Below are 27,932 nucleotides of genomic sequence, written 5' to 3' on the forward strand. Positions count from 1 at the left end.
ACACCAACAAGCACTGTTGCTCACAGCAGGCAATGGTCACAAAGAGCTGTTTGTGTGGCAGACAGCCAGATGCAGAACTGTCCTAACTAATGCCGTTCTGCAGCAATCATGTAGCTTGGGGTTTGCACATCCAGCGACAGTAGTGGTGAGCTGCAGGCTGAAATTTCACTCCATGTCCCACCAGGAAAGTTAACTTCTGAGGATGGTAGTGTGGAATGGTAAATAGGCCAGCTGTGCTAATCCAATACCTCCTATATTCCAATAGCTATACTAACACTGGGCTGCACTTATGCTTGCTGGGTGACTCATTCTTGAATTCTGCATCTCCTTCGCCTTCATTTCTGCTCCTTGCTTCTTAGCCTTGTGCCTCTTCAATCTTGACAAAAACCTTACAAAAATTTCTGAAAGATTATCTTCCTATTCTCAGTGTACTCCTTCCAACCCAAACAGATGAACCAATTATTCATTTCATAGCCGTTCATGGAACCTTGCTGTGTGCAAATTGGCTGCTGAATTGCTCTGCATAATAATGCCAATCATGACCGTTATTCCAAAATATTTTGGAGTTTCCAGGTCTCCTGAGGATGTGGAAGGCGTACATTTAAATTAGTTTCATCTTTACTGCAATCTGGCCTTGCACTTGATTAGCCTCCCTTGCTAAAGCCAGTGCCTGGAGAATCTGAACTCCAGTATCCATGTCTAACCTGTGCCTGTCTCGCAAAGTCTGCTGAACTTTCCTAGTATGTTATTCCATAACTTGTAGCTGTTCAATATGTCACTGTCTAATGAACTGTTTTCTGGGGATTGGCAGTGCAATATGGCAAAGCAGAGCATGCCAAACATTCTGGATGACATAATTGCGTCGGTGGTGGAGCAGAAAATCCCAATCACCAAATCACCAAGGCAGAGCAAGGAAGGTGCTGTTCCAAAGCAGACCCAAGAGGAGGATGCTAAGAGTCCTCATTCATGGCTTTCCAAAGGGATTTGTCCCTGGTTTCAGAGCCCCAATAATAAGAAGAACTGGAAGCTGTTCCAGGAATACTGGATAAAGGGCCTGGTGAGTCATGATCTTATGAAATTTCTAAAGGATATTAAATTGTTAATGGTATGTTCATTGTATTATGAAGGTTAAGGATAATACAGGTGGAGGGTTTTGATTGATTGAAGTACCTTGAATACTTGAAGAGAGGCTTCTGGGACACGGGGTGTTGGTTAAGGAGGAGGCAGAAATACGTAATGTTGCATTCTGTAATAAATCTAGTATGAAGTAAAAGATTGAAGTCTGGTTTCTTACTTCACCAACTGGTTTCAGAATGAATTAACATTAATTTCCCTCTGTAGTATAATATCAGCCACTGCTACAGCAGATACTGTCCTGTCAAACACTGTCAGGGTGGTATAACACAGGTTTGATACATATAATGTTCCCTTCACACTGTCCCCATTGATGAATTGATGAATCTCTTGTTGTTTCTTCTGTGTTTTCCTGTGAAGCCTGTGATAGTATCAGGGGTCTTGACAGCAACTGACAGTAATTCCTGGACACCTGAATGCTTGAAGGAGAAGCTGGGAGAACAGAGTGTCAGCTTGGTTAACTGCAGGGACCAGTCTGTCCTGACCAGGGCAAGGAGCAAGGAATTCTGGCAAGGATTCAAAACCAACTCTGGTAAGTGCCTCAGTACTGGAGTGTCCCAGAGGACTGGAAAATCGCTAATGTAACCCCCCTGTTTAAGAAGGGAGTGAGGCGAAAGATAGGAAATTACAGGCCGATTAGCCTGACCTCGGTCATTGGTAAGATTTTAGAGTCCATTATTAAGGATGAGATTTCAGAATCCTTGGAAATGTATAGTAAAATAGGGCAAAGTCAGCATGGTTTCATCAAGGGGAGGTCATGCCTGACAAACCTGTTAGAATTCTTTGAGGAGGTAACGAGTAGGTTAGACAAAGGAGAGCCAATGGATGTTATCTACAAGATGCCGCACAGGAGGCTGCTCAGTAAGATGAGAGCCCATGGTGTTAGAGGCAAGATACTGGTATGGATAGAAGATTGGCTGTCTGGCAGGAGGCAGAGAGTGGGGTCCTTCTCAGGATGGTGGCCGGTTACTAGAGGAGTTCCGCAAGGGTCAACGTTGGGACCACAACTTTTCACTTTATACATTAATGATCTAGATGAAGAAACTGAGGGCATTCTGGCTAAGTTTGCAGATGATACAAAGATAGGTGGAGGGACAGGTAGTATTGAGAAAGCGGGGAGGCTGCAGAAGCATTTGGACAGGTTAGGAGAATGGGCAAAGAATTGGCAGATGGAATACAACATGGGGAAGTGTGAGGTCATGCACTTTGTTAGGAAGAATAGAGGCATAGACTATGTTCTAAATGGGGAGAGAATTCAGAAATCTGGAGTGCAAAGGGACTTGGGAGTTCTAGTCCAGGATTCTTTTAAGGTTAACAAGCAGGATGAGTCAGTAGTTAGGAAGGCAAATGCAATGTTGGCATTTATTTCGAGAGGACTAGAATATAAAAGCAGCGATGTGCTGCTGAGGCTTTATAAGGCTCTGGTCAGACCACATTTAGAATATTGTGATAAATTTTGGGCCCCCTATCTCAGGAAGGAAAGTGTCCGTAGGAGGTTCACGAGAATGATCACAGGAATGAAAGGCTTAACATATGAGGAACGTTGGAGGACTCTGGGTCTATACTCGATGGAGATTATAAGGATGAGGGGGGATCTGATTGAAACTTACAGAATACTGAAAGGCCTGGATAGAGTGGACGTGGGGAAGATGTTTCCATTAGTAGGAGAGACTAGGACCTGAGGGCACAGCCTCAGAGTAAAGGGAAGACCTTTTAGAACAGAGCTGAGGAGAAACTTCTTTAGCCAGAGAGTGGTGAATCTATGGAATTCATTGCCACAGAAGGCTGTGGAGGCCAGGTCATTGAGTGTACTTAAGACCGAGATAGATAGGTTCTTGATTGGTAAGGGGATCAAAGGTTACGGGGAGAAGGCAGGAGAATGGGGTTGAGAAACTTATCAGCCATGATTGAATGGCAGAGCAGACTCGATGGGCTGAATGGCCTAAGTTCTGCTCCTATGTCTTATGGTCTTATGGACAAGAGTTCACATCTAATGTAACAAGGCATATGATGATAAATTACTTGATCAATGCCAATATACTGAAGCTATCCTGAACTGTATATTCATTAGTTTTACTCCTTATTTACTGCTCCTTACAAGTTTTAATGCTCACCTGAGTATATTACTGTTCTATTTTCGAAGTGTCTCAGCTCACCCATTAGATTTCAGTGTGTAACTCACAGAAGCTGGGAATCTTAAGTGAAAACAAAAAATGCTGGAAACATTGACAAAAGGCCATCAACCTGAAACATTAACTCTGTTTCTCTCTCCATGGATGCTGTCACAGCTGCTAAATAATTGCAGCATTTTCTGTTTTTATTCCTGGATTTCTGTTAGTATAAGTACAGAAATATAAACCCTCTGAAGTCCTCGATTTGATTCCAGCATTTCATTCACTCCTGATGTTCTCTGCTTGTGAAATGAATTCAATGAACTCTAAGGAAACTGGTGCTGTGAGGAAGTGAGTTGCAGACTCTCCTGCTGTCAGACACAGATTTATGAAGACAATCTGTTTTTCCTGCAGACTGCCACAGGCCCAAATCTAGAGGCACAAAGATTTTGCGGTTAGATTATTGCACTTCAGAGAAGGAATTCAATGAACGGATGCCTGCTCAGTAAGTCTGGACCACCTAAAATGGTGGCTGCTTCTACGAACATTAGAGGGAATGAAGCCATGTTTTGTTGTTCAGTAAATACAGGGTGTGATAATCTGTTGCAATGCAGTAGAGCAGGGAAAGAGTCCTGAGTATAAGAAGGTCATATATCATAGGGAATTCAAAAGAAATTTCTGCCGTTACCCTGACAGTGGTTAGAATGTTGAAGTAAATAGTATAGATGTATTTAAGAGGAAGCTGTCCACGCGCATGAAGGAGAAAAGCAAGAGAAGATGTTGATTGTTGTAGGGTTTTGGATACCGTTTGGTCGGTCTTAATGAATCCTTCATAGTTTTAACAAGGTTAACTATGTATTATTAACTACAAGAACAATGCACATACAATAGTGAAGGGTTCAAGCTAGCAGCTGTCTACATGCATGCTTTGCACATAGTTTTGTCCAACACTGACCTCTAGGTGTGTGTCATATGTTCTCTTACATCACAGTGTGGGACTGTACTCAGTCCCACGTTAACCCTATCTGTGCCAGACCTTATACTAGATTGACGGGGTTGTATGAACAAGGGTGGAAGGGAGGTCATATGGAGCATAAATGCTGGCTAAAGGGCCTCATTCTGTTATAAAAACCTTGTAATGGTGGCTTAGGATGGCTCATTACACACCCAGCCTTTGTCTGCACTTTAGGTAGAAATGTTTTAAAGCTGGTAAATTTCACAGTCCTGCTGACAGCTGCAGACCATGTTCCACTTTCTTCCCCCTATTGTGACACAAATGAGCTTATGTTTTTATTGAAGCTCAGATATTGGAACCTCTGAAGCTCTGCCCCCATGACTTTGGTCTTAGTGGTCTCGTGAGACATGAGATGAATTTGTGACACTGTTTGATTGCAGGTTTGATGAGCTTCACAGACACTTGCCATTACCAGAATACACCAGGAATGATGGAAAACTGAACCTTGTATCCCGATTTCCAGAAGAGACAGCGAAGTCCCAGCTGGAACTGAGGGTGTGCAGTGTATACGGTCAGCAATGTCTTGTGATTATCAAGAGTTTTCCAATGCCTTTTCCCTCACCTTGCTTCAGTCCCACAACGTCTGTTTGTTGCTACTTAGATATGAATGGCAGAAGCTTTATTTGACATGTCATTGCCTGTTGCTGCCCACTGACCACCATTTGGGAGGGGTGGACATTCTACGGGTATTAGACCTCAATTCTGTTCCACCCCCTCAACCTAATGTTGTGCATGTCTCATTGACTGTTGGCATGGCTTAAATGTAGATGTGTGTACACAGAGAATCTCAGCTGCTTAATCTCACCTTGTAAAGGATCATACCCTGTTTATAAACTGGGAGCCAAGGTTAACTGGTGCTGATTTCCCTTGGCTGTTCCTCAGCTTAAGGCTAGACAAATTCCTGGTTTCATGTCATGCAAACATAGTATAGAGCAGGAGGAGAGATCCTGGAGCCCTGAATGTTTGATAATCAGGGGAAATAGTATGCCTGTTTCTTGATCGTGGAACTGAAAATGAAATGCATTTGTGTTTCGGACTGCATTGTTGTTCGTAATTTTTCTGATTGGAAAGTGCCTTGCTTTCATAGGGCTCAGGCTGGATGATGGCAATGCAGGAAGCACCAGCTTGCGTCTGGAACTGACGGACACCATTCATGTCCTGGTCCATGCAGAGCCGCTGCAGGAAGACCGGGATGCGCTCGAAAAAGGTTCATTCAAAGCTCTCTTTCTCTTTTTCTGTGCGTGTTACTTGTGTGAACCTCTGTGTGGAGTATGAAGGGTTGGGAATTCCCTGAAGCATGTCTTTTGATGGCACAGAGTCATGTGAAGTGGATCCATGTTTTTGGCAGGTTGAACGTCATGGATCTGACTCAAAATATTAAGAAAAGTGATGTTCTCATCACAACTGAGAAAACCCATGCCAAATATGGTTTGCATTTCTACAAAGCCTTTCACAACCTCAGGAAATACACAAGTGCTCTACAGCAAATTATTTCTTATGGTCACTGTGTTGACTGTTGCCATGGCTGCCCTGCTTTATCTTGCATGTTTTGTGTGCATGGGAATGTCCAGGGAATCTCAGCTGGTTATGGCACTGCAAGGAGGATCCAAGCCTGTTCTCCCACACTTAGAGGAAGGCAGATACTCAGTGAAGGATATTGCAAATCAATGCAGAGTGCTAAGGAATTCAGCCTGAGCTAAGATTGTAAAACTAGAAGCAATGGTTAACCACAGGAAGCCTTCCTGCTTGATACAGTTTTTGAGAGGCATCAGTGGGTAATCCTGGTCTCTGCAAATGCCTCCTACTCTAGCTCAGGATTAGCGCTGTTCCAATTTTTATGCCACAGGGCTATCTCTGATTAGTTTGAGCAGAATGGGGCCATCACCCAGGTGTAGTTAGCAGTTACTAAAACTGAGGTATGTCAGCTGGATTATCGTTCCCCTCGGTGTTGCTCAGGGGATGGCCATAGTGGCAGAGAGGCAAAATATGCAGCTACAGTCCACTGCGTTATTGAAGCTATTCCCTATTGACTGGAGGTCAGCAGGGTGGAGGTTGCGGGGCGGGTGTGTGGGGTCGTGATGGGGTTTGAAGGGATCATAATGAATCCACAGTTCGAGATATTAGGGGTGGGGAGTTGTGTTGATGGAGTAGAGAAGTCTATGACACAGAAGTGATAATAGAGCAAGGAAGCTGAGTTTCTAGTGCACTGACAACAGGAGAACAGGGTGAGCTCAGAGGAAATTCCTACTTTCTGCACTGGGCAGTGAGAAGTTGGGATTGGTAGTGGTAATGTGCATTTGGCATGGAGAAAAAAATGCTGTTGGCAACGGTGTAATGGTTAGTCAAGTTTCTCAATACGTGTTTGATCATGACCAAAACTGACGAGCAGAAGTTTGGGCAGATAGGTATAGGTTGACAAAGAGTACTTGTTGAGAAGCAATAGATCAAAATAAGCTTGGAAGGCAGCTCTTGTGTGACCTGCTGTCGGTAAAGGTGCCATGTATTTTGTGCAGTGATTCTCGCTGGAATGGAGGGAGATATCGTGGACGATGCAGCAATGAGGAGACTGAAAGACTCGAGTGAGAGGCCTGGGGCCCTCTGGCATATTTACAGCAGCCAGGACACAGACAGGATAAGGAAGTTTTTGCAGAAGGTAAGTTTGGATTTTGAGCACTCCTATGTGAATTCTTGATTAACTTAGAGATACTGCAGGTCAGGGTGGATATTGAAAGTCAGTTGTGATTCCACAATGAACACTTGGCTGCCATGAGTCTGCCCTGATGAGGACCAATTGATGTATCATGAAACCATCTGGTGCTTCTAACACAAGTTAGGCCATTTGGCCTGTACTGTCTATGCCAGCTCTGCGCAAGAGTGACTTACTGAGTCCCCCTCCCCCTTGTTCTTTGGCCAGAACCCCGCAAATGTTTTATGTTTTTCTTTGAAATAATTATCTCGAGATAATTATGCAATTATCTTGAGAAGGCCTCAATTGAACTGCCTCCATTGCTATGAGACAGAGCATTGCATTTCCTAACCACACTCTGTGTTTTTGCTTCGTCACACCATTGCTTCTTTCCCCATCACATTAAAGTGGAGCCCTTTGGTTCTCAATCCATCCCCCAATGGAAAGTTTCTCCCCACTTTTTCTGTCCAGACCCCTTTTGATTTTGAAAATTTATCTCAAATCTCTCAACCTTGTCCTCTGTAACGAGATCAGTTTCTCCAATCTGTGCACAGAGTTGAACTTGACAATAGTGAGAGATCACCTTACTTTTGAAGTTCTAAATGTAGAATCAGTTTGGGTAAAGATGAGAAACAGTCAAGTTCGGAAGTCAGTAGTGGGGGTAGTTTATAAGCCCCCTTACAGTAACTGCACTGCAGAACAGAAATAATGGGGTCTCGTAAGAAAGACACAACAATAATCATGAGTGATTTTAATCTACATATAGACTGGATGAATCAGATTGACAGTGGTAGCCTGGAAGGTGAGTTCATAGACTGTTTTCAGGACAATTTCTTAGAGCAGCACATGCAAGAGCAAGCCAGAGAGCAGGCTTTTCTTGACCTGGTAATGTGCAATAAGATTGGATTAATTAATGACCTCATTGTAAAGGAGCCTCCAGGTGGCAGCGATCATAACATAATTGAATTTTGCACAGAGATAAAAACAAAAAAACTGCGGATGCTCATTCAGTTTGAGGTAGAGTGGGGTCGAAGATTCGTGTTTTAAACATAAATAAAGGAAATTACAAGGGTGTGAAGATAGAGCTGGCTAAAGTGAACTAGGAAAATAGGTTAAGGGGATAGGTCAGTAGAGATACAGTGGCAGACATTTAAGGAGATATTTCATAATGCTCTGCAAAGATGGACTCTCAGAGAAGGATACACCATTCGTAGTTAAGGGAAGTTAAGTATTGTATCAAATTGAAAAAAACAGACAATTGCATGTAGATTAATAGCAGGTCAGAGGGTTGGACAGAATATAAAATCCAGCAAAGAATGGTAAAAATGAAGAAATGAGGGAGAAATTAAAGTATGAGAAAAAGCTAGCCAGAAATAGTTTTCTAACCCTATACCTATCAGCAGGAGTACCTCATAGAAATGTCCATCAGATTAGAATAGGAACCTGATCTTTTGACCTATAGACCAGATAATCAAGTTATTGGTTGACAGTGCAGTGGATTTTGAAATATCTTCACTGCGTATAAATCCAATCCAAACGAAAGAAATGAAAGTTTCCCCGAGGTCTTATGAAGCAACAAGTCAGTAGTATATTGAATGCATTTCATGGTACCTGAAATTCCAGGCCAGGACCTGATCTCAGCAGAGTTCAGAATGGTAGCCAGTGTGAGAAATGGTATCCTGTTTAAGATAGCTTGAGTATTAAGACTTCACCAGACAAAGCCTTCAATCTTGAACAATATGTAATAGAGGAAGGTCATTTATCAGACTCATGATTCCATTAGAAATGTGTAGAACTGGATCAAGATCCATGTAGCCAGTCTTGGTGCTGTCCTCAATAATACTGCTCTAGCAATTATTTTCTCCAACACTCACCTTTGCTCAGGCAGACAAGTCCAATCCATCACCCATCATGATGTTTCCATTGCAGCAGGTAATATTTTGTAATGCCTCAATACTAAACAAACCACACATCTCACCTGAAGCCCATATCAGTCAGTAGTGATAAGAGAATGTAAAGGTGACTGAGGTGTTGTTGAAAGCTCTCACTGGTGCTGCTTTTGTGCAGTTGCTTGCTTAAACATGATGACAGTCTTTTTATGTTTTCATAAATTAAAAAGGATAATTTTTTGTGAGAGGATAGACTTATTTCTAACAAATTATGATTACCAGCAATAGGTTTGGAACTTTTGTATTTTCTCTGTTGATTTTGATTCACAAATACTAAAAGGTACAATGTTCTCCTATCAAAAGTAGGTGGTGAGGGAGGGACTGGGAGCAGAGCTTTTTAAAATGTATTCTAACTGTAAAATATATTGGGCGTCACGGGTTAGGCCAGCATTTATTGCCCTTCCCTACCTACCCTTAAGAAGGTGGTGAGCTGCCTTCTTGAACCGCTGCAGTCCATGTGGTGTAGGTACACACACAGTGCTGTTTTGGGAGGGAGCTCCAGGATTTTGACTCAGCGACAGTGAAGGAGCGGCGATATATTTCCAAGTCACAATGGAGAGTGGCTGGGAAGGGAATTTCCAGGTGGTGGAGTTCCCATCTACCTGCTGCCCTTGTCCTTCTTGGTGGTAGGTGTTGTGGGTTTGGAAGTTGCTGTTGAACGACCTGACCCCAAGATAACTGCACATCTTTTCGAAGAGATTGTGCTGTCGGAGCTGGCAGAAAAGTTTAATATTTAGAAATGTGAGATTATCTTCCAGGAGGCTGAAAGAGGGCATGTGCATGGGATGGATAAACAATAAATGACACAGAGACTTGGGGTTCAGAAAAACAAATTTTTAAAACTAAGCATTGTGTCTGTGCTTGATGGTGCTGGGGAACCAAGGCTAGTGACAGATCTTACTCTTGTTTGTATGCAGAAGTGACATTTTGACTTGAAGATAAAATTCACTATGTGTGGCAGAAGGTTACTCAGTTCTTAACTTGACAAGAAAATTCTAGCATATAAGTAGTTGCCAAAAGTATTCCTTTCAAGCATGTGTCTGGTGGCTATGCAGTTAGAGAGTTCAGATATGACCTGAAAAATGCTGGGTTCAAGTCCCAGTGAGGGCCCTAGACATAGGCTCAGCTAGGAGAGGTTAGATTAAATAATTTAATGGTGAGGATCAGTGAATTCAGTGCGGAGTAAGATCAAGTGCAAACTCAAGGGAGTGCCACCAGAGACTGCTGGGTTTTACTTGAATTCACATCTCCACAAAAAACATTTTAAAAATCCCATTTCACAGCAGATGTGGGATTTGAACTCAGCCTGCCTTTCCTTAAGGGCCATGGCTCTAACATGTTACCACCAAAGCTTTCACACTAATAATTTTTTTGGAACTTAAACTGAACATTTGCGTACAATTGTTTCATCACAAGATGAATAGACTTGGAGATACTCAGACTTATTCCAGAGCCAGTGGTTAAATGAGTAAAACATTTACAAAAATGCTCAGAACATCTTTCTTGCAGAGATGATGGTTCATATCTTTGCTTGTCACAAAGAACAATATGTACTTTTTAATTAATTATAATTGGAAATGAATTTGATTATAAATTATTACAATTAAATTGATAGCTAAACAACTGGAATTATTCCGGTAGAGATACATCTGTTTCAAATTTCAACTCAGTCTTTGTGCACTGACATCATGAGTGAGTGAAACACAGTCGTGCCTCATCAGCAGGACACTTGCACTCACTCACATTTTTCACAGTCTTCAGATCATAGCAGTGGCAGACTCTGCCTGCTTGGCTTGCACATGGAACAGCTGAAAGCTTCCCATCTTTCCAAATGCAACTGGCAGGTGCCTACACAATATTTTTAGTTAAAGGACACACATTGTCCATGGGCTTGATATTTCTCTCTCTGATGTTGACTAGGGGGGCAATCATGCTGATTCTCATTAGCTTGGAGTAATTACCTGGTGTTATCATTCATTTTCACACAGCTGTGACTCAGATTCAGCAAAAAAAAACACTGTAATTCTGCTGCTGACCACATGAGGACAGACTGGCTAAAAACCTGCAGCAAAAGCAGGCTGCTCTATTTAAATTCAGAAGTCTTCTGTGAGATGGCAGAGCATAGTACAGCTCATTGTTTGCTTGCTTAAAAACATCAGTAATTTACAGCACAGAAAATGGCCAGTTGGCCCATTGGTCCCTGCTGGCTGGTGGCAGAACAATCCAGGCAATTCCACTCCTGCCCCACCTCCACTTGTACCCCATAGCCCTGCAAGTTTCTTTCTTTCTGGCATTTGCTCCCATCCCATTTCCATTCAAAATCATGGACGGTTTCCACATCCACCACTCTTGTGGACAGTGAATTTCAGTTCATTATTGCTTGCTGCATTCAAAAAGTTCTTCCTCCAATCCCTGGCTGTATCTCTTGCCCTAAACCTTAAATCTGTGTCCCACTCATCATCGTACCATCAGCTGTGAAGACCTTTTCCTCGTATACCTTATCTAATCCGGTCATTGTTTCCAGGACTGTCACTGACATCATCTCCTTTGGAGATCTTCGTCCCACAGCTTCCAACCTGATAGTCACCCAACCTCGGACGGCTCGCCTCTACCTACTACCCAAAATCCACAAACAGAACTGTCCCGGTAGAGCGATTGTGTCAGCTTGCTCCTGCCCCACGGAACTCATTTCTCGTTATCTTGACTCCCTTCTCTCTCCCCTTGTCCAGTCCCTTCCCACCTACATCCGTGATTCCTCCGACACCTTACGTCATATCAACAATTTCCAGTTCCCTGGCCCCAACTGCTTCCTCTTCACCATGGACGTCCAATCCCTCTACACCTCCATCCCCCATCAGGATTGTCTGAGGGCCCTTAGCTTCTTCCTCAAACAGAGGCCCAAACAATCCCCATCCACCACTACTCTCCTCTGTCTGGCTGAACTTGTTCTCACGCTGAACAATTTCTCCTTCAACTCCTCTCACTTCCTCCAAATAAAAGGTGTGGCTATGGGTACCCGCATGGGCCCCAGCTATACCTGTCTCTTTATTGGGTATGTGGAACATTCCTTGTTCCAGTCCTACTCTGGCCCCCTTCCACAACTCTTTCTCCGGTACATCGATGATTGCTTCGGTGCTGCTTCATGCTCTCGTCGGGACTTGGAAAAATTTATTAATTTTGCTTCCAATCTCCACCCTTCCATCATTTGCACATGGTCCATCTCTGACACTTCTCTTCCCTTCCTTGACCTCTCTGTCTCAATCTCTGGTGATAGACTGTTCACCAATATTCATTACAATCCTACCGACTCCCACAGTTACCTCGACTACAGCTCCTCACACCCCGCTTCCTGTAAGGACTCCATTCCATTCTCTCAGTTCCTTCGCCTCCGTCGCATCTGTTCTGATGATGCTACCTTCAAAAACAGTTCCTCTGACATGTACTCCTTCTTCCTTAACCGAGGTTTTCCACCCACAGTCGTTGACAGAGCCCTCAACCGTGTCCGGCACATCTCCCGCGCATCCGCCCTCACACCTTCTCCTCCCTCCCAGAAACATGATAGGGTCCCCTTTGTCCCCACTTATCACCCCACCAGCCTCCGCATTCAAAGGATCATCCTCCGCCATTTCCGCCAAGTCCAGCATGATGCCACCACCAAACACATCTTCCCTTCACCCCCACTGTCGGCATTCCATAGGTATCGTTCCCTCCGTGACACCCTGGTCCACTCCTCCATCACCCCCTACTCCTCAACCCCCACCTATGGCACCTCCCCATGCCCACGCAAAAGATGTAACACCTGCCCCTTCACTTCCTCTCTCCTCACCGTCAAGGCCCCAAACACTCCTTTCAAGTGAAGCAGCATTTCACTTGCATTTCCCCCAACTTAGTCTACTGCATTCGTTGTTCCCAATGCATTGGAGAGACCAAACGTAAACTGGGCGACCGCTTTGCAGAACACCTGCTGTCTGTCCGCAAGAATGACCCAAACCACCCTGGTCTCTTGCCCACATGTCTGTCCTTGGCTTGCTGCATTGTTCCAGTGAAGCCCAACACAAACTGGAGGAACAGCACCTCATCTTCCGACTAGGCACTTTACAGCCTTCCGGACTGAATATTGAATTCAACAACTTTAGATCTTGAACTCCCTCCTCCATCCCCACCCCCTTTCTGTTTCTTCCCCTTTCCTTTTGTTTTTTCCAATAATTTATATAGATTTTTCTTTTCCCACCTATTTCCATTATTTTTAAATCTTTTATGCCCTGCTAGCCTTTCCACCCCACCCCCACTAGAGCTGTACCTTGAGTGCCCTACCATCCATTCTTAATTAGCACATTCATTTAGATAACATCACCACCTTCAACGCCTCTGTGTTCCTTTGTTCTTTTGTCTGTGACATCTTTTGATTATCTGCTCCTATCACTGCCTGCTTGTTCCTACAACCACACCACTCCCCACACCCCACTTCTCTCTTACCACCCCCACCCCCCCCCCACCCTCCCCACCTCCCTCCAACCTTAAACCAGCTTATATTTCACCCCTTTCCTAAGATTCACTCAGTTCAGTTGAAGGGTCATGAGGACTCGAAACGTCAACTCTTTTCTTCTCCACCGATGCTGCCAAACAATGATCTGAATTGCCTGCAACATGACATAGGCCACCAGAATGGACAGAGAAGTGGCAGGTGGAATTTAATGTTGAGAAGTGTGAGTGATGCATTTTAGCAGAAGGGATGGGGAGAGGCAATACAGACTTAATCGCCCAGTTCTGAAGAGTGTGCAGGAACAAGATTGTTTGAAGCTGGCAGAATATTTTGAGACTGGTTAGAAAAGCATATGGGATCATGGGCTTCATAAATAGAGGTATTGAGTACAAAAGCAAGGAACTTATACTGACCCTTTAAGGCTCTGGTTAGGCCACAGTGATAGAGTATTGTGTCCAGTTCTCATTGCCATACTTTGGGAAGAATGCGAGTGTGCTTGAGGGGGTCTGGATGAGATTTAGCAGAATGTTCTAAGGATGTGGAATTTTAATTAGAAGTTCAAGTTGGAAAAGCTGGGGTTGTTTTCCTTTGGAGCAAAAGAGATTAAGGGGAGATTTGGTAGAAGTGTAGAAAATTATGACCAGATTAGATAAGGTATACAAGGAAAAGGTCTTCACCGTTGGTGGTACGATGATGAGTGGGACACAGATTTAAGGTTTAGGGCAAGAGATACAGCCAGGGATTGGAGGAAGAACTTTTTGAATGCAGCAAGCAATAATGAACTGAAATTCACTGTCCACAAGAGTGGTGGATGTGGAAACCGTCCAGACTGAATATTGAATTCAACAACTTTAGATCCTGAACTCCCTCCTCCATCCCCACCCCCTTTCTGTTTCTTCCCCATTCCTTTTGTTTTTTCCAATAATTTATATAGATTTTCCTTTTCCCACCTATTTCCATTATTTTTAAATATTTTTAAATCTTTTATGCTCCCCCCACCCCCAGTAGAGCTGTACCTTGAGTGCCCTGCCATCCATTCTTAATTAGCACATTCATTTAGATAATATCACCACCTTCAACACCTCTGCATTCCTTTGTTCTTTTGTCTGTGACATATTTTGATTATCTGCTCCTATCACTGCTTGCTTGTCCCTACAACCACACCACCCCCCCCAACTTCTCTCACCCTCTCCACCCACCACCACCACCCCGCACCCCCCCCCCCGCAACCACACCCCCCCCCACCCCCCACCCCCCCAACCCCAAACCAGCTTATATTTCACCCCTTTCCTAAGATTCATTCAGTTCTGTTGAAGGGTCATGAGGACTCAAAACGTCAACTCTTTTCTTCTCCGCTGATGCTGCCAGACCTGCTGAGTTTTTCCAGGTAATTCTGTTTTCGTTTTGGATTTCCAGCATCTGCAGTTTTTTGTTTTTATCTCAGATAATTGTTTGTTTGCCACTCTTCCAAGTTTGGTATCATCAGTAACTTTATAAATTTTACTCCATATTTCAAGATCCAAGTTAGCAAAAAAAAAGTGACCTTCTTACGAATGCTTGACAAACATCACTGTCTACTACCATCCTCCAGTCTGAAAAATAACTATTTAACACAACTCCGTTTTCTGTCCTTAAGCTAATCTTTTATCCAAGCTGACATTGACCCTCTCATTCCATGAGCCTCAATTTTATTTATCAGCCTATTATGTGGTATTTTGTCAAACACTTACTTAATATCCAATTAGACAACGTCCACCGCATTCCCTTCACCCACCTTAGTTAATCAAAGATTTTAATTAGATTAGCCAAGCACAATCTGCCTTTTACAAAACCATGCAGGTTCTCTAACTCAAACCTCTCAAACTGCCTGTTGGTGTTTTCCCTGATTAAGGATTTCAAAATCTACCCACTAGTGATGTTAGACTACCTGGCCTGTATTTGCTAGGATTGTCTTTACACCCTTTCTTGAATAAGGATGTCACATTTGCCACTCTATCCTCAGGAACCTCCACAATTAAGGCAAGCCCTTCCACTATCACCATCTTCCACTTCCTTTAACAACCTGGGATGCAAGCCATCGGGACCAGGTGACTTATTTACTCTAAGTATAACCAGCCTTTCCAGTACCCTGCCTCCCATTCAATCTCACACCATTTCTTCTGCTATCTCCACTTCTGCCTTTTGTCAGATTTCTCCTCCTTAATAAACATCGATATTAGGAACTCAAGTGTTCCAGCCTAGTCCTGCACCTCTAAGCATAAATCACCTTCTTGGACCCTCATAGGGCCCACTCCACCTCTTAACGTTTGTAGGCCAGTTGAAGATTTTTGGGTTCCATTTTATGTTGAGCACAATTGCATTCTCATGTTCTCCCCTAAAAAGCCAGCCATCATGAGACCGAGTCATCCCTTGAGAGCCGGCCATCCCTACACGACCTTCCAATACAAAGATGTTCTTCTATATACTAGCTCTAAGTGACTCTTTCAGGCTGGCCATCTGGCTCACTAAGCGTAAGGAAGAGTAGGCCATTTGGCCCATTGAGTCTGCTCCATCATTGTCTTAACTCCACTTTCCTGCCTGCCCTACATCACCTTTGACCCCCCTTGTCAATCAAAAAACTAACAGCCTTGAATATATTCAATGTTCCAGCCTCCACCCTTCTCTGGGGAAGATAATTCTATAGACTAATGACCCTTTGAGGGAAGACATTCTTCCTCACCTCTGTCTTAAATGGTAGTCCTCTCATTTTGAAACAGTGTCCCCTCTTCTAGATTCCCCCACTAGGAGAAACATCTTCTCAGAATGTTCCATGTTTCAGTAAGACCAGCTCTCATTCTTCAGAATTCCGCGAAGTATAGGCTTAACCTGCTAAACCTTTCCTCATAAGACAGACCCCCTCATCCCAGGAATCAGCCAAGTGAATCTACCTTGAATTGCTTCCAATGCATGCTATATCTCTCTAAGTAGGGTGACCAAAACTGTACACAGTCCTCCCAGGTGCAGTTGCAGCAAGACTTCGCTTTCATACTCTATTCCTCCTTGCAATAAGAGCCAATGTTCTGTTTGCTGTCTTAATTACTTGCTGCGCCTTAATGCTAATTTTTTGTGCATCAAGGACAAGGACACCTCGATCCCTCTTTATTGAAGCATTCTGCAGCCTCTCCATTGTAATGATGTTCTGTTTTTCTGTTCTTCCTGCCAAAGTGGAAAACATCACATTTTCCCAAATTACACTCCATCTGCCAAATCTGTGCCCACTCACTTTGTTTAAGTCTCTTTGCAGACTCTTTGTATCTTCCTCACAACTTGCTTTCCAAAGTATCTTTGTATTGTCAGCAAATTTGGCTATATCAAATTCATTAGTATAGATCATAAAGAGCTGTGGCCCAGCAGTGATCCCTGCAAAACTCCACTAGTAACAGTTTGCCATCCTGAAAATCACCCATTTATCACGTTCTGTCTCCTATTAGATAGTCAGTTCTCTATCAATGCTAGTGCATCACCCTCAACACCATGACTTCTTATGCAGCAGCCTTTTCTGTGGCACCTTATCGAATGCCTTTAGAAATCCAAGTACACTACATCTAATAGTCTCCCTTTATCTACCCTGCTTGTTACATCCTGAAAGAACTCTAATAAATTTGTCAAACACAATTTCTGTTTCACAAAACCATGCTGACTACCTGATTGTATGATTTTCTGAATGCCCTGTTACTACCTATTCAATAATAGATTCTAGCATTTTCCCCAATGACAGACATGAGACTAACTGGCCTGTACTTTCCTGCTTTCTGTCTCCTGCCTTTCTTGAACAGAGGCATTACATTTGCACTTTTCCTTCTGCTGGGACTTTACAACCAATGCATCCATTTCTGCAGCCACTTCTTTAAGACCCGAGGATGCAGGCCATCAGCTTCAGGGCATTTGTCAGCCTCAAGTCCTCAGTATTCTCTATACTTTTTCTCTAGTGATCATGATTAAGTTCCTCCTTGCCTTATGTTTCATGATTTTCTACTATTCTTCAGATGGTTTCTGTGACTTGTATGGTGAAGACAATTTAAAAGCCTTGTTCAAAGCCTCTGCCATTTGCACATTTCCCATTAAACACTGCTAAGTTCTTCCAAACACTAACTCTTGCCTCCATCATGAGGCAATCCTCCCCACGTCCTGTGCAATGAACCCTATGAACAAATCTAGCAGTCCAAAACAATTACAAGACACCACACTGAAATTTTTGTAGCCAAAAGTGATTTTATTCTCATCAGCCATCTTCTGAAGCCATCCAATCTGGTTCGCACAATGAGACATTTGGAAGACACACCAATACAACTCAAGGTTGTGAACTATTCCACGAGCTTTGACCTAGAGACAAACAACATCATTCCATCAAACTGGAATGAAAAACTTTTTTCTGAAATAGCCTATTCTGAGCAGCCAGGTCTATCAATAGAGGAATAAACTTTGAGGAACTGAATTGATAGGTATTTGCCAGTAATCTTCCTCACTAGTCTTCACCCTGACAGCACACTTCAGGTAAAGCAAACTTATGACAAGAAATGGTAATCTTTCATATCTGCTTAGGTGGCAGAATATCTTCTCTCCCGATTACAATGAAAGCTTTGTCTTTCTTGAAATTGCACGTTCTAAGCATGCAAGTACAGATCTTAAAAAGGGGTCGATATAAAATAAAGCCCATCAAAACATGCATCGCGGGGTCTCTTAAGTGGGCATATTGTCAGTTTGCCAAAGGTTTTGTACTTCTGCTTCTTCACAGCCCCTCTCCCTAAATAGAATGCTACAGACCCAATGAGCTAAAATAGATAGACTGTTAAGTGTCCCATTTGGAAATGGGCTTGGTATAACCCACACCAGCTGCACTACTCCTTTCCTCCTTGCAATCAGTCATGTACCATTCTTTTTCCCTCATTCCTACAACTACTAGATACATTTGCCATTTTAGTGAGACACTCTCCCATTTCCAGGTGTGGTTGGTCTGAGCCTTGACAGATGTTTTTCCCACTGTGTCGAGTTTTTTTATTCCTCAGTGAGAGAGAAAAACTGAAGTATTTGGACAAATTGGTACCCTTCAGTTCATTACAGGCCAGAAACATGACCAATGATGTGTCCTTTCACTGGAAGTGCCGCGGTTAGTCCCATGGAGAGTTCATGAACAGCTTCAGTCTTTATGGTTTCCCATTATCATCTTACCGTAGAGTTTCTGTTGCTCCTCTTTGTAGGTGTCCTTCACCTTTTGTCTCTTCAAGCCTCCATCCCTGCAATGCACATACACACCTGATTAAAGCCAGGTACTATGTACACTTTGAGAGTCCAGCAGTTCCCAAAATCTAACAAGCAACGATGATCAAACAGATCACACACAAACCATGATTCGTACTCCATTTTTCAAGCAGAACAATGTCCACTTCTTTCTTACACACTGCTGCGTCAGAACACGGCTTGGCAACATTCAGGAAACCAAAGCAAGATTGACCAGTCTCGCTCAAAGATCTTACCTGCTCTAACTGTTCGCCTATCTCTCAATATCGGTGAACATTATACCTTATAAATTGTAAAAGCAGCAACTACGACAAAAGTGGTGCCCACTGTCATTTGCTGCCTTCGGGTGTCTACGTCTACAGATTGTGCTGACATACGAACACTGGGATAACTGGCCTGGTACAGCCAAAAACCCTCAGTGTGGTTCACATCAACGACCACAATCTCCAGGATAGTTCAGACAGGACCAAACAAATTTGCCCACTGAACATTTCCTGATACCATTGAATTTGTCCACAGTGACACAAGAGGAGAGGTGTTTTCCACTGCAATTGTCACCAGAAAATAAGCATTATAACAGTACACAATTACTTTTATTCAGTCCAATGACAGAGAAACGTTCTGTCCAGTACTCAATTGTGCCCAATTACTTACATGAATGTTTTTTTCCAGCCTGTCTTCTCCAACCTTCAGACTCAGACCAGGTGAGAGCCAGGCAGTGCAGTGTGTCCTCGACGGCCAGCATCAAGGTGTAGCAGAGTCAAAGTGAAGGAGGCCACACCCCCTTGTTTTTTTTTTACACAGCACTAGCAAACTAGGTACATTTAAAGCTTCAATGACAGGCTAGGGAGAAGATAAGTGTCTAAGTTAGGTGGCTAGGATTTGAGGTGTGGGGGGGGGGTGGGAATCGAAGGTTGGGGTGGGGTGGTGTCACAATGTTAGGCTTCAGATTGGGTTGGGCCTGGACAATGGGGTGGGGGGTTGTCAGGGAGGGCCTTGGGGTTGGGGGGTTTGGATGTCGAGTCTTTGGTCAGGTCAGGCCTAGGGAGCATGTGAGTTTGAGTTTGGCCTGCAGGGGGAGCTGGAGGAGCAGTCCCATGCAGATGTTGGGAATCCTGTTCATTTGTAGGGAGGTCGGTGGATGTGCAGTGAGTGGGAGAATCCTGGGTGGGGAGGGTCATAGGGGGAGTGGGTGGGGGAGACCCATGGGGGGATGCTCAGGGGTTAGGAGGATCCCTAGATGGTCGGGGAGGTGGAGAAACCCAGTGAGGGGTTTGTCTGGGTCTGTACGGTAGAAGTTAAAAGTGGTTTTAATTCTTCTAGCTTTTTCTGTGTAATTACTAGTGTAACCCAGTCAGAACCATTTGAAGTTTGCAATTTAATTCGAATTTCCAGATGGTTCCCAGCGCAGGACAATTGCCCATGGCAAGTTTGCACCTTACTTGTCAACTTCCAAAGGCGATTCCCCAGCATATCTTTGGGGTACCCCCCACTGCATCCGATGCTGGGGAGCTCGGATGATATGGCCCATAAAAGCAGATAGTAAGATTTTCTACAGGTGTTTTTTTTAAAACAAGCTAAAGTGAGCATCGCTCCTCTGGTGATCGAATCTGGGGAATTGATAATTGGAAATAAGGAAGTGGTGGATGCTGTGAACAGACATTTTGTGTGTCTGTCTTCACTGTAGAGGCTACAAAGAACATCCTAGAAATATTTGTAAATGAACAGGTGAAAGGGAGGGAGAAACTCAAACAATTACAATCCCCAGCAAAAGGATACCAAGAAAACTACTAGTACTAAAGGCCACCAAGTCCCTAGGCTCTGATGGACTTCATCCTAGGGTCATACAAGAAGGGGCTGCAAAGACAGGAGATGCATTGCTCGAAATTTTCCATAATTTCCTTGATTCTGAAAAGGACCCAACAGATTGGAAAATAGTGACTGTAACTTTTCTATTCAAGAAAGGAGGGACACAGAAAGCAAGAAATGCATCTCAGCCAGCCTAATATCAGTCATGGGGAAAATGCTAGAATCTATTATTCAGGAGGTTATGGCAGGCCACTTAGAAAATCTCAGCGCAATCAGACAGAGTCAAAAAGGTCTTTGTGGAAGGGAAATCATGTTTAACAAATTGATTTGACTTCTGTGAGGAAGTAACAAGCATCATGGATAATGGGAACCTGCAGATTTTGTATACTTGAAGTTCCACAAGGCACTTGACAAGGCAGCACATCAAAGGTTACCACAGAAAATAAGAGCTCATGGTGTGGGGGTTAACATATTAGTATGGGTGGAGGATTGATGAGCTGACAGTAAGCAAACATTGGTATAAATGAGTCATTTTCAGGTTGGCTAGGTGTAACTAGTGGAGTGACACAGGGATCAATGGTGGGGCTGAACTATTTATAGCCTGCATCAATGACTTGGATGAAGGGACCAAATGTATGCTTGCTAAATTTGCTGATGACACAAAAATAGGTAGGAAATTAAGTTGTGAAGAAGATTTAAGGACTCTGCAAAGTGATATCAATAGATTGAGTGAGTAAGCAGATGGAGTATAATGTGAGAAAATGTGAAATAGTCCACTTTAGCAGAAAGAATAAAGTAGGGAAGTTTTAATACAATTGTTGCTGAGACCACATCTGGAGTACCGTATACAACTTTGGTCTCCTTACTTAAGGACGGATACAATTGCTGTAGAAGCCATTAAGAGGAGGTTTACTTTACCGATTCCTGGCATGAAGGGATTATTTTAAGCTGAAAGGTTGGCCAGGTTGGGCCTGAATCCATTGAAGTTTAGGAGAATGAGAGGTGATCTGATGAAAACAGACCCTCAGGGAACTTCTTGTTTCCCCTTGTGGGAGGGACAAAACTGGTACAGTTTAAAATAAGGGGTCTGCCATTTAAGACAGAAATGAAGAGAAATCTTTTGCGTGTTGTTAGTTTGTGAAATTATCCTCCCCTAAGAGTAGTGGAGGCAGGGTCATTGAATATTTTTAAGGCTGAGTTAGACAGATTTTTGATTGCCCCCTATACCCTTGACTCCTTTGTCAATCATGCAGGAAGTTTAGGCCACAAGCAGCCATGAAGTTATCAAATGGTGGAGCATGAACCATGCTCAAATGGCTGAACGGCCTACTCCTCCTAACCTGTATGTTTGTATGTTGTCATCAATGCAAACTATTCATGGAAATATTATCTGTACCCTCTTGAATGCCTGTATATCCCAAGTGTGGTGACCAGAATTGGAAAGAACACGCCAGTTGAGGCCGAATTAGTGTTTTAGAAGTTATTAACTTCCTTGCTTTTGTACTCTGTCTTTCTTTATGAAATATACAAACCTGTATGCTTCATTCATACATAGTGCTCTGAAAACAGCCCTTCCACCTTCAGTGAGTTGCGTACATCTACCCCAGGTCCCTCTGCTCAAGCACCCTCTTTATAAGATCAAGTGTACATTTCTAATGTCTTTATGTTTTTCCTGCCAAAATGAATCACTTAACAGTTCTCTGATAGAGATTTTATCAGTGACTTGTCCACCTTTGCCCCAAGCCTGTCCATGTCCCCATGAAGCTCCTCCTCCTCCTCACAGTTGACAATGGCTCCAAGTTCGGTGTCCTTCACAAGTTGTGTAACTGTGCCCTGCATGCCAAAGCGTAGTTTATTGATGTACATCAATAAAAGTGGGGAATCCTAAACCAGACCCCCGTGGAAACCCACCAGAAACCTTCCTACAAGTCAGAAATCCATTTCGACTCCGTTTCCTGTCATCCAGCCAATTTCTTATGTTGATACTGCCCCATTTATTCCAAGGTCTTGAACTTCATGGTCAAGCTTATAGTGTGGAACTTGAGCAAAAGCCTTTGCAAACCCATGTACACTACATGAACTGAACTTCCCTCTCTGTGATGTTAAAAATGATTTGTCCTCAAAAATGTCATGCTGGCTTTCCTTAATTCAGCACAAACGTAACAGGCTCTTGGTCAGATGTGGATTATCATTTCTATCATCATTCCTAGCACTGAAGTTAAACTGATTGGTTCTGTAGTTGCTGGGCTTCTTGTTGGACCCTTTTTCGAACAAGGATGCAAAACCCTTGGATTTAAGGAAAATGGTATGATTATGGCCAATGCCTCCACCATTCCTTCCCTCAGTCGCCTTGGTTGCATCTTATCTGGCCTTGCCACTTACCAACTTGAACAGGCAAATAGCTAATTTTTATAAATTGTTAGCCTATTCAGTGTCTCCAGTAGATCCTCTTGCATTATGACTAGGGCATCTCCTTTCCTTGGAAAAGACGGATACAAAGTACACATTTAGTACCTTGTCCGTGCCTCCATGCATAAATCCCCTTTTAGACCCCTCATTGCGCTCAATCCTCCTCTCACACCTTATTACTATATATACACTGACAGAAGACTTCTGGAATCCATATTATGTTAGATGGCAGTATGTTTTCAGACACTTGCTTTGCCTTTATTATTTGTTTTCTTTAACTTGTACTGTGAACCTTCTACAAGCAGCCTGATTATCAATTGTAATATCCAGCTCTGAGACTCCTTTCACTGCCTCAGGTTACTCTCTATTTATTTTGTAATACTGTGAGATGTTGATCTACATGTCTCCACCCCTGCCACCCCACCTTCACTGTACCCAAACCTTATTTGATTTAAAACAGAATTAGCTGGGAAAACTCAGCAGGTCTGGCAGCATCTGCAGAGAAACAGATCTCTCCATAGATGCTGCCAGACCTGCTGTGTTTTTCCAGCCTATTCTGTATTTGTTTCAGATTTCCAGCATCCACAATATTTTGCTTTTATTTTACTATTCACAGATCTGCAGTCACCCAATTGAATTTTGCTTTCTCCTAATTGATGAATTTTATTGCGGGTTGCTCCTTGTTTTTGTCATGGATGATGTCAACCTATTGATACCATGGTCACTGGCCACTAAATCTTAACCTCTTTGATAGTGGATCCTTGTGACCCACCTCAGAACCTGAGGCACATCCACCAGTGTCTCCTTCACTGACACAGTCTAAGAATAAGGGGAAAGCCATTTAGGACTGAGGTGAGGAATTTCTTCAGTTGGAGGACTGTCAGTCTTTCGAGTTTCCTACCCAAAGGGCTGTCAGTCACTGAGAAGGTTCAAGACAGAGATCAATAGGCTTCTAGATACTAGTGACATCAAAGGGGATGTGAATGAAAATGGTGTTGAGGTTGATGATCAACCCATGATTTAGTTGAATGGCAGAGTAGGCTTGAGGAGCTGCATGATCTATTCCTGCTACTATGTTCCTTGTTGAACTGGAACCATAATGATATAGAAAATACAGCTCAACACATTCTTGGAACTCTGACCCCTCTCTGCCCTTTACACTATTATTCTCCCAGTCTGTGGTAGTATAATTCCAGTATATGACTAATATATAATTGTGTTTTTCTGTAATTTCCTCCCAAATTTATTCCTCTCCATATTTCTACTTGGAGGTCAATAGAGTACATAGTGGTGTATGTTTTGTTATTTATTGTTACTTAAATTCAGTCAATTAGACTCTAGTCCACTCCTGGAGGGCATCCTGTGTTTGCAGAATTACCGTATTCTCCTCAGTTAACTCAGCTACCCCTTTGCCTTTCTTTTCTTCCCTCTATTTCTGGAACTCGTTGTGTGCAGGAACATTTAGGACCCAGCTGTGCTTTTCTGAGCCAGGGATCTGATTGTGACATGACATTTCCAGCTAGGCTGGAGTTAAGAAACTTTAGTACACTCCATGCATTCATATACATAGAATGTGACCCTAATTTAGATCTTATTACATGCCGTTACATTTTGCTGCCTGTAATAATTTTCCTACATCAGTGCAAAAGATATGTGCTTCTTGGTTTTCCTTTTCAAAATTATTTCTTGGTTCCCACGCTTTGTAATTTACTTGGAACCATCACCAATACAATTCGCATATTGCCGTTCACGGACACTGGTCCCAGCTGTGTTTAGATGCAAGCCAGCTGGCCTGTACAGGTCCCATTTCCACCAGAGCTGTTTCCACCAGATTCAGGTTCCAAGAATCTGAAGACCTCCCTCCTGCCCTCTCTCTCCAGCGACACCAACACTAATTTGGGAGTAATCAAGAGATTGAAACCTTCGGTACTGCTTCATAATCCTTTTTTTCTAGCTGCCTGAGTTTGGGCTGCACGACCTCCCTCTTTTATTGGTGCAGAGGTAGGTCATGACTGTCCTCCTCCAGCTGTTCAGTGGTCCCCTTGACCCTGGTCAAGTGAGGACAGTGGAATTGTATTGCAAGTGGAAGTGTCGAGTGACTGTGCGTGCGGGGGTGTGTGTGTGCGTGGCTGTAGATGAATTGGTGAACAGTTGTAAATACAATGTCTTATGTTGTGACTAGGTGGCGGATGAGGGAGATACCAAGGCTGTTCCTGGTCAGGATCAAATATGCAGACAGAGGTATTACCTGGACCAGGTTCTACGGACAAGATTGTTTGAAGAATGTGGAATCCGCAGCAGAGTTGTGTTACAGTTTGGGGGTGATGCAGTCCTCATTCCTGCAGCAACTAGTTATCAGGTATGCAATTAATGCAAAAGGGTGGCTACAGACAGCTCAGCATCTTGTAAACATACACTGAATATTTATTCACATGAAAAGGGGCAATTGATGTTAGTGTTTTGGTTTCTATGTTTTTGTGCTTGGGGATTCTATGTAACCATGTGTTTTATTTTCAGGTACACTATTTCACCAATTGTATTACTGTGACCAAAGCGTTTGTCTCTTCAGAGCATGTCAGATGTTCCTTGCAAAGGCAGCCAATATCAGAACGCGAATCTTGGACAGCAGAGATGCAGAAGCTGCAGGTGAGGGGTGCAGAGGGGCAACTCAGGGCAGGGGACACGTGGAGCACATGGACGGGCTAGGTGGGGGGGGGGGGGGGTTTGGGGGGCACTCAGGCAGAAGGGCACCAGGGGTGGAGGGACACTAGGACAGAGGGACAAACCAGGTCGGGTGGGCCACTCAGACAGGGTGACACCTAGGGAAGGTTGGCAAAGCAGCACAAGGGCAGAGGGGGTTATATGAGTGCCAGAAGCAGAGGGGTGACAGGGGCACCCAGAGCAGAGGAGAGCACTGAGACAGAGCGTCACCTGGAGCACCGGAGGGGAATAATTGGGCAGAGGGGCACGTGGGACCAGGAGTGGGGCTGAAGGATACACAGGCGGGGGAGGGAACAGGGCACCCAGGGTAGCAGAAGGGCACCTGTGGGAAAGGAGCACTCGCTCTCACTCCATGCACTAATTTTCCTCTCCCGTTCTCTAGATGAAGACTCTGCTCTACAACACTGTGAAGGACTGTGTGCATTTTCTTCACGTTGTACCAGTCAGCTGAAACTGGAAGAAGCCCTTCTGCTGGACTGACTTTAAAAATTAAATTTATGTACATTTCTAATATTCAATGACTGAGATTTTCTTTCTTCCTGGACAGTTTATGCGGCACTGTTTTCATGACAACAGTCCAATTGACAATTAGTTTATGACATTTACGGTGCAAAACAGCGTCATCGAAGAAACTCAGTTCACATTGCGTAACACCCAAACCCACCAAAATCCAAACCTCCATTCTCAGAGCCATAAGGCAATTGTAACATCATCAGTCAGTGCAAATATCCAACAACTACAAGTACCATGACTTCTTCTCAGCACCAGAGGGTGCTAAAAAGCAACAGCCAGATCCATCAACACTGACTCACTTTTCCTCAGCCCACTACTTTGTTTTCAGGACTCAGTGAATGGAATGCAAAATGCACAGAAATGTTCTTATCTCACAAATCAAATTACATGAGCTACAATGGCTCACATTCAGCAATAAGGGCTTTCTGATGTTACTTTGATGGTGTCTAGCACCTAGCACAACTAGGCCATACAATTAAACCTTGCCTTTCCTGTACAGTACATGATCAACTTACTTCCAGTCACTTCATTACTCTTAATTTCCACTGACCTCACTGCTGCAATTAGGAAGCACTTCAAAATACATTCAGCGGGCACAAAAAATTATTTCCATGGTGCACTTCACATTAGTGCCTGCTTTTTCTTTGTCAAGCAACATCCCCTTCTTCTGGACTCCTCTCTAACCTCGCAACCTTGAAAATACCTCAATCCCATTTAACCTGAACATGAGCCGCTACAAACTGCACAACCCTCCAGTCTCTTCATGTCCTTCACATTGCCAGCTAAAGGCAAGATTCTGTGTGGCAATCAGATTGCATCTTACAAGGCAGGCACACAATGAAGCACACAACCACACAATCAAATTTAACTGCTCAAAAGCTTATCGGTGAGGGGAGTGGGTTTGGAACACCATTTCTATGTTCAACTGTCGTCAGTCAATCTGGCAGACAAAAAATACACTCCAAATGCATGCTCCAACAATGGGGGAGCAGATAATCCTTTCTATCAGAAATCTAAAGAGGTGACACAGGGGCTACGAAAGAAGCTGGCTGTATCATAGCCTGTGCAGATGCTAATAAAGACAAGTTTGTTTCCAAACTCCACATCCCATATTCATGACCAAAACAACACACTTAACAAGCCCAATTGCACAGGGGGTCAACCAACATCTGATAGTGTGAAGTTACGCAAGGGATTGCTTTATTTCCACTCTATGGCCCAGGCAGTGCTGTGTCCCTCAATTAGCATCCACCTGATTTGAAGTTGCATGTTAGAAGCACAAGTTTACTTCAACACATGAAACTGCAGCACCTATCGCGAGAACACAGCTTCAAACGAGGAGCCAAACAATCTAGGCTCCAGCACCTTCAGAAAAAGACCTGTAACTTCATAAGATGTACACTATTATTGATTTTACAACACCACCATAGCGCTTCTTCCCTTAACTGTAGAATAAATCTAGAGCTGTCACCCGTACAACTCTCGCAATTTGTTATCTCAAATCTAAATGAGAGATTTCTTTGAGTATTTTAACCGAGATGAGACAGCAGACTCAAGGTGCTGAATGGTCTCATCCTGTTGCAAACAGTAAAAATCCAATACAAAAACAATGTTCTGGGGAAAAGAAAGACATGTTGCCGAAGCTTTTCATGTTGTACATATTAGGACAAAGGCAAAAATGCCAAATTTCAAAAAAAGATGACAATTTTCATTACATGGTAAACGGTATGCTGATTTGTTGACGAGTCAGCTCAGATTTCAACAGGAAATTTTACACAATTCCCCCAGCTCCTGGGGTAATTCTTAAAAAGGCACACGCTTTAAA

The 27,932-nt window shown here is 43.4% G+C and overlaps 1 protein-coding gene across 8 annotated transcripts in view; it reads left to right on the forward strand.

Moving 5' to 3' along the window:
* The window catches only part of LOC121289998 (probable JmjC domain-containing histone demethylation protein 2C), a 62,682-nt gene extending 36,577 nt beyond the window's left edge, over positions 1-26,105 (forward strand). For 5 of the 8 annotated variants that reach the window (XM_041210107.1, XM_041210111.1, XM_041210112.1 and 2 more), the window contains 9 exons: positions 812-1,057; positions 1,495-1,666; positions 3,660-3,750; positions 4,641-4,771; positions 5,348-5,467; positions 6,774-6,913; positions 25,056-25,232; positions 25,391-25,519; positions 25,977-26,105. In XM_041210107.1, the coding sequence (XP_041066041.1) occupies positions 812-1,057; positions 1,495-1,666; positions 3,660-3,750; positions 4,641-4,771; positions 5,348-5,467; positions 6,774-6,913; positions 25,056-25,232; positions 25,391-25,519; positions 25,977-26,045 (1,275 nt within the window). In that variant the 3' untranslated portion in view covers positions 26,046-26,105. Of the gene's footprint in view, positions 1-811; positions 1,058-1,494; positions 1,667-3,659; positions 3,751-4,640; positions 4,772-5,347; positions 5,468-6,773; positions 6,914-25,055; positions 25,233-25,390; positions 25,520-25,976 lie in introns of those variants that run through there. The other 3 variants (XM_041210110.1, XR_005945692.1, XR_005945690.1) reach the window with 3 other exon arrangements.
* Positions 26,106-27,932: the final 1,827 nt, after the last annotated feature.

The sequence above is a fragment of the Carcharodon carcharias genome, chromosome 17 (assembly GCF_017639515.1).
Source record: "Carcharodon carcharias isolate sCarCar2 chromosome 17, sCarCar2.pri, whole genome shotgun sequence".
Classification (NCBI taxonomy): domain Eukaryota; kingdom Metazoa; phylum Chordata; class Chondrichthyes; order Lamniformes; family Lamnidae; genus Carcharodon; species Carcharodon carcharias.